General features: G+C 40.7%; 1 protein-coding gene across 4 annotated transcripts in view; it reads right to left on the minus strand.

Annotated features, from left to right (window-relative positions):
- The window catches only part of rgs12 (regulator of G protein signaling 12), a 102987-nt gene extending 92441 nt beyond the window's left edge, over positions 1-10546 (minus strand). For 2 of the 4 annotated variants that reach the window (XM_062982053.1, XM_062982052.1), the window contains exons 1-2: positions 10348-10542; positions 3554-5462 (exon numbers count right to left, since the gene is read on the minus strand). In XM_062982053.1, the coding sequence (XP_062838123.1) occupies positions 3554-5404 (1851 nt within the window). In that variant the 5' untranslated portion in view covers positions 5405-5462; positions 10348-10542. Of the gene's footprint in view, positions 1-3553; positions 5463-10347 lie in introns of all 4 variants that reach the window. The other 2 variants (XM_062982055.1, XM_062982056.1) reach the window with 2 other exon arrangements.
- Positions 10547-13642: the final 3096 nt, after the last annotated feature.

The following is a 13642-nucleotide window of genomic DNA, read 5'->3' on the forward strand; positions in this document are numbered from 1 at the left end:
ACACACCCACACACAAGTTCCCATACACCGCGCACCTACCCACCCGTACTTTCCAGCTCCCAGTCCCTAAATAAAAAAATCAAGAAAAGAATCTAGGAAAACCTAAAAATAAAATTAGATTCAATGAGCCAAGCCAAAAGCTAAAGCTGTGGGCGAACAGCAAGGCAATTTGACTGCGCAGCAATCGAAGCACCTCTCTCCTACAGCCAGGATGCAACTGAGCAACGGAGGCCCTCGTCCCATTAAATAGACACAGCTTGCAAAGGACACATCATGGCTTTCTTCTATTCTGATTGGCCCAAAAGGCAGGGTTCACAGGGAAACCCCGTGAAATCACATGGCTGCCTCTCTGTGCGCTGCATGATCCTGGACAGGAAGGTAGCCACGACTAACAGCCATGTGGTCCATCTAGGTTGAAAAAAACATGGTGGAAGAGCCCTTGCTGTCCAAACAAGCCACAGCCAAACAGTCGAAATGAATCTGTGCACAAGCCTAGAAGGCATGCCTGAGGGACTAAATGATAATCTATATTATATTTACAAATAAGTGCAGCTTTTTCAATGTTATATAATTTATTTATAATTGAAACAAACCCTTCCATGAACATAGTTTCAATTTATCTTAAACTATTTAATATTATTTTAATTATTTTAATCTCTTTTGATCAATTGTTCAAGATGCTGCCCTTTTAATTTTAACATATGAATATTATTTTAAATTTGTTAGATTGGTTTTAAAGAATGTCACCTTGATAAAAGATAAGATATAAGATAAATATTTTAATTAATAAATGAAGAAAAATTAAAATAGAAGACAAGCTACCAATCTGAGCATAAATCAGAATCCAATAGTAACAGTTGAAATGGCCAGCTTTTGTGCTGCAGTGCTCGCTTGTTGGCAAAAAATTACATTATTAATTTAAAGGAATTATCTGTATTTGATAATATTTATTTTTTGTATAAATTTGTTATTGATATTGTTTGTTCGGTTCTACTTGTTTTGTCTGATCTGTTGTTCGTAATAAATTTATTATTATTGAGCATTAATAAATACTGAGAATGGTATCTTACCTACAGTATCTTAAGATATTTTAGCTTTAAGAAGTGGCAGTTTTACAACTCTCAATGTAGGTCATAGGATTTAATAGATACAATGTGGTGAAGTTCTGACATAACTGCATAACCAAAGAACAATGGAAACAAAGTGTAATCATGTTAGCCATCTTCTCTTCACCAAGCTGAACGTCCGTCCCCAACTTCTTCAACCTTCCCTCATGTTTTGTTCTCTATAGCACTATTTTGTCCTTTTCTAAATGTGCTCCAATCTGTCTATAGCCTTAAAATGAGGTGTCCACAATTGAACGCAATACTCCAAGTGAAGTTCAACTAGTGCAGAATATAGTGGGATCATTATTTTTCTTAACTTGGAAAAAATGCTTCTAGCAATGCAGGCTTAAATAACACCTCTTTGTTGCACAGTCACACTGCTGGCTCATGTTCGACCAATGATAATGAATAATCCCAAAATAATTTTGGCATCTAGTACTCCTGAGCCATGTTTATTTATTATTTATTTATTATTTTATTACAGCATTTATATCCCACCCTTCTCACCCGCTCATCCTATACCCGCTCATTTGGTTTTTGTAGCCTAAATACACAATTAGTCTCTACTGAATTTCATTTTATTAATGTCTCCCCAATTTTTAAATTTATCAATGTCATTTTGAATTATTTTACTATCTTCTAGGGTTTCCTCGCATTCAAGATTTTATTGTTATGACACAAACCAGTCACAATACACAATATGAATAAAGTTATATATCCAATGATTTCAACTAAAGAATAACATTGAACCCAATGAGAGGCTAGAAAATCTCCAGGAACTTCCATGTTTTACAAATGCTTAGGGAAGATCAAGATGCAAACGAAAATCATTACCACAACCACTAGAGTGGGGATGGGAAAAGCGCTTGAAGCTCCCTGAAACCTTTTGCCTCATCTTTTAAAAAATCAACAGACTTTTCAAAATGCCTTTAAACATTGCAAAACATAACAGTATATCCCCCCATCCTATCCGCACATAACTGCAAGAGCTAAGCCCTTCCTCATATTGGAACCTTCCTCATATTGGGTCAAAAACAAAACAAGAAATGTTATGAAATCAGCTACTGTAATGCTGGCACATCAGATAGGGATGATAGGTGTGTGAAAAACTGCCTTGTTCATTCTGCAGCTGCCCAACCATGCACTGGAATCTACTATCTATAAACTTGTAAGTCAACCTCATGTGTAAGCTAAAAGTAGCTTTTTGGGCCCAAATTGTGGGTTTTGATATGCATACATCAAAAGTAAAACTTTGGGTCTCAGCATGGGGCAACTAGTATCCACTCCAGAAAAGGGTAAATGACAGTACTGCCTCAAGGGGACATCCATTCTTTGTGACCACCACAGGCACCACCATTTGTTCATCCAGGTGTAGAAAAACCTTTTACCACTCTACGTAGAGAAGGGGATGGTTTGTTTTATGATAAAAGGTTCCTGTGCACTATTAAGTCTGATCAAAAAAAGGAGTCACCCCCTTCTCTAAGTTGTCAAAAGCTTAGTCAGCTCCAGGAGAACATGAAAGAAACTGTGACTCCCACTATTCTCTCCATTGTAGCACTGCTTCTGGCCTTTCTGGGAGCTCTTTGGCATTATTTTGTCTTGGCATAGAGCAGAGGGGGTTGGTGCCTGCTTTATGGTATGCTTTTTCTGGACAGACCCTCTGGTATCCTCGATGGTGGAGAAGAGGAGGAGGTAGACATGCAGTCTGGTTGCAGACAACCAAGTGTGGGTGGGTGGTCAGTGAAGAAGAGCCAGAAAAGGCAGGCATAAGACAAGAAACTAGCCACATCTCTACCTGTCATAAACGGATACAACAGAAGCAATAAGTAAAGAAACACAGCAATGCCAAGAGATATTCAACCGGAGAGGCAACCAGTTTTTCATCATTTGTCTGCCTTCTCTGGCTCCTCTTCACCACTCACCCAATTGCCTGTCCTTAGATGTCCGCAGTTAGCCCACTTGACTAAGGTGATATGCATGCTGGCTGTGGCCAACTCAGTGTTGAGCAGATGGGCAGCAAAGAGTCCATCCAGAGAAAGGTTATCCTAAAAGAAGCATGGATTCCCTTTGCTCTTCTGCAAGATGTGTAGTGCAAAGTACTGTAGTGAAGAAGTGCCACTGCAAGACTTGTGTATAAGTTATCCCAAATTTTTAGGCTGATTTGGGGATATATTTTTATATTCAGTTGTACATGGCAATTAAAATGCCTGCAAACCTTTCCCCCATTTCATCTTAAGACTCTGAGCATACAAATAGCATCCCTTGACCATTTGCAATTTTCTCCAAAAGTCCACCAGCTCTTTCTTGTAACATCTTTCCCAATGAAGGAATCTGGATATTTGAAGTTTGCCCACTGTTATTTCTTAAAATTAACGTAATACAGATAATACGGTTTTTTAAAAATTTTGAAGTATTTTCTAACACACATATTATATAAACATTCTTACCTTTTTATCTTCTCTGGTCTTTTTGCTACCACTGTGAGATTCAAACATGTTTTGCATATGAAACTCTTTTTTAGAGAATTTATTCTTTTGTGATATTAGATGAGGCTGACCAAAGCCACCATTAACTCTGTATCTGTCAGCAGGAATTTTACTCATTGGAGGGGGAAGAGTTCCACAATTAACACTCGACCAGCCATCTGTAGAATCTGTGTATGATTCTTGGTCACTTACACAACCATGCTGCCAATCTTTCAGTACATGAACTGGCAAATATCTTTGAGTGGAAATATCCACAGAATTCTTCTTGCATGGTGTAACTGAGCTTTTGGGAGAAATTAATGGAACTTCAATGTGAGCTGAAGAAGCTAGGAATTTACTTAGATGTTGAGATTTATCATTCTGTAACATTGCTTCAAATGCAGAATTTCCTTCTTGTTCATGATCAACATTCCAGGACAAAACCGCTTGACCTCTATCTACTGGATTGTCCTGCAGGCTACTAGGAACATATTTGCTTGAGTTAGCTCCTAGATCAACCACCAAAACTCTGTTACTTTTCTCTTCTTGGTTAAAATTTCCAATACCACTGTCACTATTGCTGCTCATACTGTTATTTTGATGAACATCTCCGTCTCCATCCAAAAAGGCTCTTGCCCGCACTCCCTCTATGAATTCTCCCATATCCCTGTACAATACAGAGATAAACTGAAGGACAGGTAGAGATGACATTGGAAATTCGAGACAACCATTTGTGTCTGGATCTGCTGTGCATTCCAATCTGAAACGTCGTGCGATGCCCTGGTGAATTTTATGTTGAAATAGTTCTGGATCCACCATAAATACATGACATGATGTTCTCAAAACAGTTTCCTCCTCCTGAGCCAAACTTGCATCATCAATAGTCTGCATAGTGACGAGTCCAAAAAACCTTCTATCATCAGGGCATGTAGCACTAAATGCTAGCTTCTCTGCAGGGTACTCCGCAATCACACTAGATTTGTTATTACAGAGTTGAATACAGTCATGCATAATCTTCATCACTACCAACAAATGAATTTTTTGTTCTGCCCGAAGACGTCGCATACATCCACGAATAGCTTGCAAACTATCATATTCCAGATTTGAACTTGAATAAGGAAGTTCAATTGATCCTAGGTAACCTACAACCATGGCCACATTTAAAATGCTTGCATCTAGTCCAAAATACTCCTGGTTTTCCAGTCCATTTCTAAATTCTGAATCATTATGTAAGGCTTTGGGCAATTCCTCATGATAAAAATAATTCAGGTTATTGATTCTATGTTCAGATTCTGTTTCTAATTTATCCACTGCTATTTCATTCACTGGTATTTGCTTTCTTATTGAGGTCTGCAAATTATCAGCACAAATATTCGATTTTTCAAATATCATGTTGAAAATCCCACCAGACTGCATTTCCTCAACAACTTTCTCTGCTCTATTTATACCCAATCCTTTTGAGTCAAGTTTTGGTTTATGCAGCCCTTTTCCATCATACAATTCAACTTCTTCATCACTTGAACAAAAGTCCATGTGGCCAACCCCTTCAGCAATGACCATGTGTAAAACCCCAGAGCATTTGCCTATTAACTTCACCACATCTTCATGGGATGCTTTCTTCACATTAATATCATTTATTGCCAATATTTTATCTCCTGCTTTAAGTCCCACAAAATCAGCAGGACTTCCTTTTAAAACACAGCTAAGAATACAGGGAGCTTGTCCGGAAATTGTAAACCCATATCCTGCTCTCCCTCTTGCAACTTCAACATTTCTTATGCTGGAGCCTTGCATATGCATCCGGCATTTCACTTTTTCTCCTGGCCTCTGCATCCTGGCATTTGATGGAACAAGAAGTCTATGTAATCCAGTATAAATGTTTCATATGATGCTGGAGGGGAAAAGAGGGAAAAAATGGTTATTTAAATATACTCACCATTCATTTTTTAAATTGTTGTTGCAATTACTGTTTACATATACAATGATTAGGCATGGGGGATTGACCCAGGCTATCTATATGCAAAAATATCTCTCAGCACAAGCACAAATTGTTAGTTTCTGAAAAGAAAAACATGACTTCCATGAGTACTTGGTATTTGCCAGGTGCACTATCAGTAGGAAAGTATCGCCTTCAAACAGTTTAAATATATATTTTTCTTTACACGATTTGCAATATACAGTGTAAGTGTGGCAGCACAAAAAACACGAGAATCTATATCTATCTATGCAACATAAATAAATACAATGTTTTTGAAAGACTGAAGACTGTTTATGGATTTATTTTGAACAGTACAAAATCTAATGATATAATCTGTGACTAGGATTATTTAGTTAGATCAGTAATTGTAGAATGTTTTTCTTTTCTTTTCATACAGTCAGGATTGGGTTCTGACAGAATCACACTTGGTATTAGTTATATATCTTTCTCTTGAATGCATATTGCTTTTGAGATAATTTAGATTGTGTCAAAATTAATAAAAAATCTAATCCAACACATAAATGCAAACTACAACATACTATTTATTCCACCACATTTGTGGGTTTGGCTTTTTCAGATTTGACTATTTACAAATTTGATTACAACGTTCAAGGAATAACTTACTGTGATTCTATGGTTAACTTCTTGTTCACTGGAGGAGCTAGAGATTTCGAGAAAGAACACCTCTCTAAGTTCTCCAGTGCAATTCTATAGTTAGCTTCCAGTGGAATTTAACCACAGAATCATGCTGGAAAACCTAGAACTTCCCAGAGATGCATTCTCTCAGGTAAAAATAGCAAAAACAAATAAGATAATAATAATAATAATAATAATAATAATAAACATTATTTATACCCCGCCACCATCTCCCCAACGGGGACTCGGGGCGGCTTACATGGGGCCATGCCCAGAACAATACAATATAACAGAATATAAAAATAACAACAAATCATAACACAATGAACAATACAATAAATGATAATATGCATTACAACGCAAAATCAGAAGAACAATAAAAACAAGGGCGGGCCACGTGAACACTAAGTTAAAACTTGGGGTGAGAAAAGAAATAAGAATAAAAACCACAAAGAACAGGGTCATAAAATAGTGGTGCAATCTGGAGGATAGATATTGGAGGAGAGCAACAGAGAGGATGTATGTAGTAATTACTCTCCAAAAGATAGGCAATTGTAGGTTACAAAGTTAAAAGTTTCTACTAACTTTGCTTTTACAAATGAAAAGATAAAGTCTTCATTCTTAACTCACCCTATTTTGATAGGGGAGGAAAAAATATGGCTGGAAATTAGAGAAAAATTAAAAAGACCAGAAGAAAGGAAACACTGAGAAGGCAGGAACTTTATATAAACAAAGACCCCAAGAAGAGACCAGGGTCACGTGGTTTACTTGGAAAGTATTGATGACTATGCACTTGAAAGGATAGTAAGATTAAATGTGGTGGTTTAGATGAGAAAAATAAATAGAAGGATTGGGCATGCAAGAAATCCTATTCTATAATGCTGGAATTTTCCAACACTGAGATCAATTAACAAATGATTTTCAGCAAGGATAAATGAAAGATGCATTAACGTAGGAAAAATGCAGAGCATCACTATAGGATGGATCAATGTCTTGTTACTCTAACATAGTTTAGTCAAACTTCTGCTAGAATACTGGACAATGTTGAAGAAGAACACTGAAAAGTTGGAATGTGATCTGAGGAGGGCAACCAAGATGTTTAAGGATCCAGGTATGTTCAGTTTGGAGTAGAAGTGATTGGGAGATGAGACAATGTTACCTTTAAATATCTAAAGGAATTTTATTTAGAACACTGCTAATCAAATGCCCATGGATTGGTGCCAGTCCCTTAGCCATTTGCAGTTGGTTTCAAGAGTTTCCAAGCCCAGGTGCTTTGAATGCAATTTCCTGCTTCTTGGCAGGGGGTTGGACTGGATGGCCCTTGAGGTCTCTTCCAACTGTATGATTCTATGAGAGACTCTATTTTTCAAAACATAATCTGATCAGAGCTCACTTCCAAATAATTTCCTGTACTTAAAATGACCCCCCCCCCCCCACTCCCAAACATGGCAAAAACCGCAGGACATTTCTGGGGAGACACAAAAATGGCTTTGTGGATCACACTTGGACAGCATGGATTTATGTTAGTTGACCACATAAGTTTGTGTGTGTATGTGTGTGTGTGTGTGTGTGGATATTCTATAAAAATCCAGAGAATCTAGGTTTTTGCAACACAGCTGCAGAATGAAATAAGATCTGTGGAGTTTCTGGTTCAGTCCATTAGTATGAATATTATCTATGATTTGAACAGATCATGAGGCTCCATGCCCTAGAGCCATGTTTTCATGCCACTGATGCGCATAAAAGAACAGATAATGTGTTTTTATGCATCAGTTTAAGGAGAAAGATAAAATGTTTTATTTGATGTGAGTTGAGCATTTATTTTGTTTAAAAACCCCCACATCATTACATGGAAATCAAGAAGACCCATTTTTTATTTCATATATGTGACTTTTATCCAAACACAACCTTTGATGTCACCTGCAAGTAGGTCTGTAGTTTCTTTCTCTCAAGCAACTCTCAAGCAATACATAACACTGTGGATTCCTAAGAGAGCTTCAAAAGACATCTGGTTTTTTATTGTGGCAATCCAAAGTCATTGTTTACCCTTTGCTCCCTGCTTTGGAGGCAGCAATAGGGTACAGTCCCTAGAAAACCTGCGCAGAACCCCTTGGGAGGCAGGTGAACCTGCTGGTAGGAAAGGTAAAGTTTCTAACTTCTCTGGATCCAACTGTTGAAAAATATCAAAACATTGAGCTGTGAAAAACTAGCCTGAGTCAGTTCTGCAGGCATATTAACTAGCCTGAGTCTGCCATCTCCAGCCCAACTGCTTTACAGCTTCCAGACTCCATCCAAGCAGATACAAATGTTTCCCAGAGTTCATCTTAAATGTACACAGAGTTACAAACATCCAACTTACAAATGACTCCTAGTTAAGAATGAGAGAGAGATAACAGAAAGTGAGAGAAATCAACCCCTTGGAAGAGAAAATTCATTCTTGAAAGAGTTATCAGGAGAGATAACTCCTGAGGCTTTATTTATTTATTTATTTATTTATGCCTTTCCCCCGATGTGATCTATCCAATACAATTTACTGAATCACACCCCAAATAACCCCAGGAATAGGCCTAAAAACGAAGCCACCAAGAAAAAAAATTGGTTGGGCTGTGTTACTATCTGTAGTAGTAATGGTGAGCTGCGGACCACATATTAGTTCTTGGGGACGACAGGTTGGGAACCACTGCTTTAGGTGAAGAGTGTCCTGAATGCTTGAGGACACCAACTAAATCTTAACGCTTTCCCTAGTGTATATATAGGAACCCGATGTCTCAGGTAATCTGTACCAATACCATGAAGGGCTTTAAAAGTCACAACCAGCACTCTGAATTGGGCCCGGAAACAGATTGGGAGCAAGAGTAGCTGTTTCAACAGCGGGGTAGTATGTTCTCTTATATCCACTCCTGTTTACAGCCTAGCTCCAGATCTTTGAATAAATTGAAGTTTCCGAACCATTTTCAAAGGCAGCCCCACGTAGAGCGCATTACAGCAGTCCAGACAGAATGTAATCAAGGCATATATCACGGTGGCCAAATCAGATTTTTCCAGGAATGGTTGCAGTTGGTGCACCAGTTTAAGCTTTTTCATCAATCCTTGTTTCTGAGTTGCTGTGAGTTTTCCGGGCTGTATGGCCATGTTCCAGAAGCATTCTCTCTTGACATTTCACCTACATTTATGGCAGGCATCCTCAGCGATTGTGAGGGGAATTCCAGGCATGAAACAATCAGGGCAAGCTAACACCTCCAAACAAAGGATTCCCCAGGCAGGAATCAGCCAGGCCTTAAAGCTACATGGCTTTTCAATGCTAATCAAGGTGATTAATTACAACATTCACACTTGCCTCCACAGGCAAGAGTCCTTTCTCCCACCCTGGATCTTCCACAAATATATAAACCTCCCTTGCCTAGTTTCCAACAGACCTCACAACCTCTGAGGATGCCTGCCATAGATGTGGGCAAAACATCAGGAGAGAATGCTTCTGGAACATGGCCATACAGCCCGGAAAACTCACAGCAACCCAGTGAATCTGGCCATGAAAGCCTCTGACAACACAATCCTTGTTTCCACAACAAGCCACATTTTTCAAAATCCAGTTATCACAGGGACAGAAAGTGAGGTGAAATCTTCTGAACAGTGGCACAGACAACCAAACTAACTTCCCTATGCTATCCAAAGCTAAAAGATATATATGTTTGGCTGGAGTTACACAGAACCTATCTTGTTGGTAACTTGGGGACTGCCTGTTCATACAAATTGAAACAACTTTAACTGACAAGTCTCAATGCTAGGAATCCTGGAAACTGTAACTTTGGCAGAGAACGCTCTGGGCCTTGCAAAACTGCAACTCCCAAGCTGCCATAGCATTTGAGCGACAACAGTTTACAAAATTGATGTCAAACTACATTAATTCCAGCGTGTATATGCACTCTCGCTCTAAGAGCAAGGAGAGTGCCTCCAGGTAAGGGAAGGTCAGGCATGCCTAGGAAACTGGGGGCTTTTTATGGTCCAGAGGCAGCGGCCTCCTCCTTCTCCTCTGCCCTTCAGGCTCATGTTTGCCGACAGCGCTCCCTCGCCCGCCATAGTTCTGCAGAGTCCCAGGCCCAACTCCCGAACAGGCCCAGAGCAGGCAGACGGAGGAACAACGGCGGCGGCGGCGCCTCCTTACCTGCGGGGTTGGAAGGCCGCACAGGCAGCCCCTCTCCCAAACAAACAAGGCGAACTCTTGGCCCGCCCGGGTTGCCAGGGAGACGCCCGCGAGGACGCCCGCGAGCCCGGCCTTCGCCGCCGCCTCGTCAGACACTGGCTGAGCGGAGCCGTCAATCAACGCTCCCTAGCGGGCCTGACCAGCCGCCGTGGCGGGCATCGCAGAATGCAGGCGGCTATATTGGGAAGGACTACAGTTCCCGCCATGCCTTTTCCCAGAGAAGCCCGCGGAGAACGCTGGGAAATAACTGTTTCAAATAAAGGTTCAAAGCTGTTTATTTTTCTCTCTCTACGCCCGCCGCATCTTATTATCCCAGGGCCGTTCTACACAGCCATATAACCCAGAACATCAAGGCAGAAAATCCCACAAAAGATCTACTTTGAACTGGGATGTCTGAGTTCACACAGCCATATATTCCAGTTCAAAGCAGACAATGAGGGATTTTATTCAGCTGTGTGGAAGGGGCCTGGATGAAATATTCATTATAAAACGAGAGCAAAATGTGCTGAAGGATAATAATAATAAGAATAATACTTTATTTTTAGACCGCCATCTTTCCCGAGGCTCAAGGCAGTTCACATACATTTAGAAGGCAAACATTCAATGTCACAATTGAAGTTTTTGCAATCTAATACACTTTATGATAGAACCAATTAGGAAACCAATTAGGAAACTAACAAAATGAAGTTCAATAGGGACAAATGCAAGATACTGTACTCCATTTAGGCAGAAAAAATGAAATGCAAAGATAGAGAATGAGGGATGCCTGGCTTGACAGCAGTGTGTGCGAAAAAGACCTTGGAGTCCTTGTGGACAACAAGTTAAACATGAGCCTACAATGCGATGCGGCAGAAAAAACGCCAATGGGATTTTGGCCTTCATAAATAGGAGTATAGTATCTAGATCCAGGGAAGTCATGCTACCCCTCTATTCTGCCTTGGTCGGACCACACATGGAACCACACTGTGTTCAATTCTGGGCACCGCAATTGAAGGGAGATGTTGACAAGCTGGAAAATGTCCAGAGGAGAGCGACTAAAATGATCAAGGGTCTGGAGAACAAGCCCTATGAGGAGTGGCTTAAAGAACTGGGCATGTTTAGCCTACAGAAGAGAAGGCTGAGAGGAGACATGATAGCCATGTATAAATATGTGAGGGGAAGTCATAGGGAGGAGGGAGCAAACTTGTTTCCTGCTGCCCTGGAGACTGGGAAACGGAACAGTGGCTTCAAACTACAGAAAAGGAGATTCCACCTGAACATTAGGAAGAACTTCCTTACTGTGAGAGCTGTTCAGCAGTGAAACTCTCTGCTGAGTGTGGTGGAGGCTTCTTCTTTGGAGGCTTTTAAGAAGAGGCTGGATGGCCACCTGTCGGGGGTGCTTTGAATGAGATTTTCCTGCTTCTTGGCAGGGGGTTGGACTGGATGGCCCATGAGGTCTCTTCCAATTCTGATTATATGACATTTATAACCTAGGAACAAAAATCGTGTTACAAAGTGTTATCAAGACCCCTTCCATACAGCTGTATAAAATCCACATTGAACTAGATTACATGGACTCTGATCATCCAATTCAAAGCAGATATTGTGGATTATCTGCCTTGACATTCTGGGTTATCTGGCTATGTGGAATGGGCCCAAATCTCCCCTAGTCGGAAGAAAAAGGAAGAGGGGTGACCAAGAAGGCAGCCAAGCTCTAGGGCAGGGGTCCCCAAACTTTTTAAACAGGGAGCAGTTCACGATCCTTCGGACCATTGGAGGGCCGGATTTTTGTTGGCCACCAAGCAATAATAATAATAATAATAAATAATAACAACAACAATAATAAAGAGGATTGGAAGAGAGCCTTTGGGCCATTGAGTCCAATCCCCTTCTGCCTTTGTGCACTGAAAGCACAAGCAAAGCACCCCTGACAGATGGCCACCCAAACTCAATGTTAATAATACAGTAATAATAATAAAGAGGGTTGGAAGAGACCCCTTGGGCCATTTAGTCCAACCCCCTTCTGCCTCTGTGCACCAAAAGCACAAGCAAAGCATCCCTGACAGATGGCCACCCAGCCTCAATGTTAATCATAATAATACAGGGTTTTGGAACACAATACTCCTGACCTCACAATCGTGTTAAAAAACGAAGTATGGATTGTCGATGTTGCAATCCCAGGTGACAACAGGATTGAGGAAAAACAACTGGAAAAGCTGACACGATATGAGGATTTAAAGATCGAATTACAAAAACACTGGCACAAGCCAGTCAAGGTGGTCCCAGTGGTGATCGGCACACTGGGTGCAGTGCCCAAAGACCTTGGCCTGCACTTAAACACAATCGGCGCTGACAAAATTACCATCTGCCAGCTGCAGAAGGCCACCTTACTGCGATCTGCAAGCATTATTCACCGATAGATCACACAGTCCTAGACACTTGGGAAGTGTGATCCAGTACAGAGTGTCTGCTGTGGACTCATCTTGTTGTGTTTCAAATAATAATAATAATGGTTGTTGTATGTATTCCGGGCTGTATGGCCACGTTCTAGAAGTACATACAACAACCCTGTGATCCCGGCCATGAAAGCCTTCAACAACACATAATATCGTGTTTCCCCGAAAATAAAACAGTGTCTTATATTAATTTTTGCTCCCAAAGATGTGCTAGGTCTTATTTTCAGGGGATGTCTTATTTTTCCATGAAGAAGAATTCACATTTATTGATCAACAAAAAAAATGAACATTTATTATATACTGTACAGTAGTTGTCATCACAAGCCAGCATAACCAGACAAACTGTGAATCCTATCAAGAATTTCTTGTTACTACCATTATTTCCATGTACAACAGGTATGTACATTTACCAATCCTGAATGCCCAGGCACTGGGCATGCTTCCAAACAAAAACTTTGCTAGGTCTTACTTTTGGGGGAGGCCTTATATTTAGCAATTCAGCAAAACTTCTACTAGGTCTTATTTTTCGAGGATGTCTTATTTTCGGGGAAACAGGGTAATAAGGGTTGTAAGAGAAGAAGAGACCCCTTGGGTCATTTAGCCCAACCCCCTTCTGCCCTTGTGCCATGGGGCCAGATAAATGGCTTCGATGGGTCGCATCCGGCCCCAAGGTCTTAATTTGTCTCCATCCAGCCCAGGGAAGAAAAGGAAACAGCCTCCGCCACTCTTCACGCAGGTCTGAGTCCTCAGGGTCCTGGAAGGGAGGGGGGGAGAAGGGGTCTGACCACGCCCCTTCTTGGCCCCGCCCCCTCCTCCCTCGG

Source organism: Anolis carolinensis, chromosome 5, assembly GCF_035594765.1.
Source record: "Anolis carolinensis isolate JA03-04 chromosome 5, rAnoCar3.1.pri, whole genome shotgun sequence".
Taxonomy (NCBI): Eukaryota; Metazoa; Chordata; class Lepidosauria; order Squamata; family Dactyloidae; genus Anolis; species Anolis carolinensis.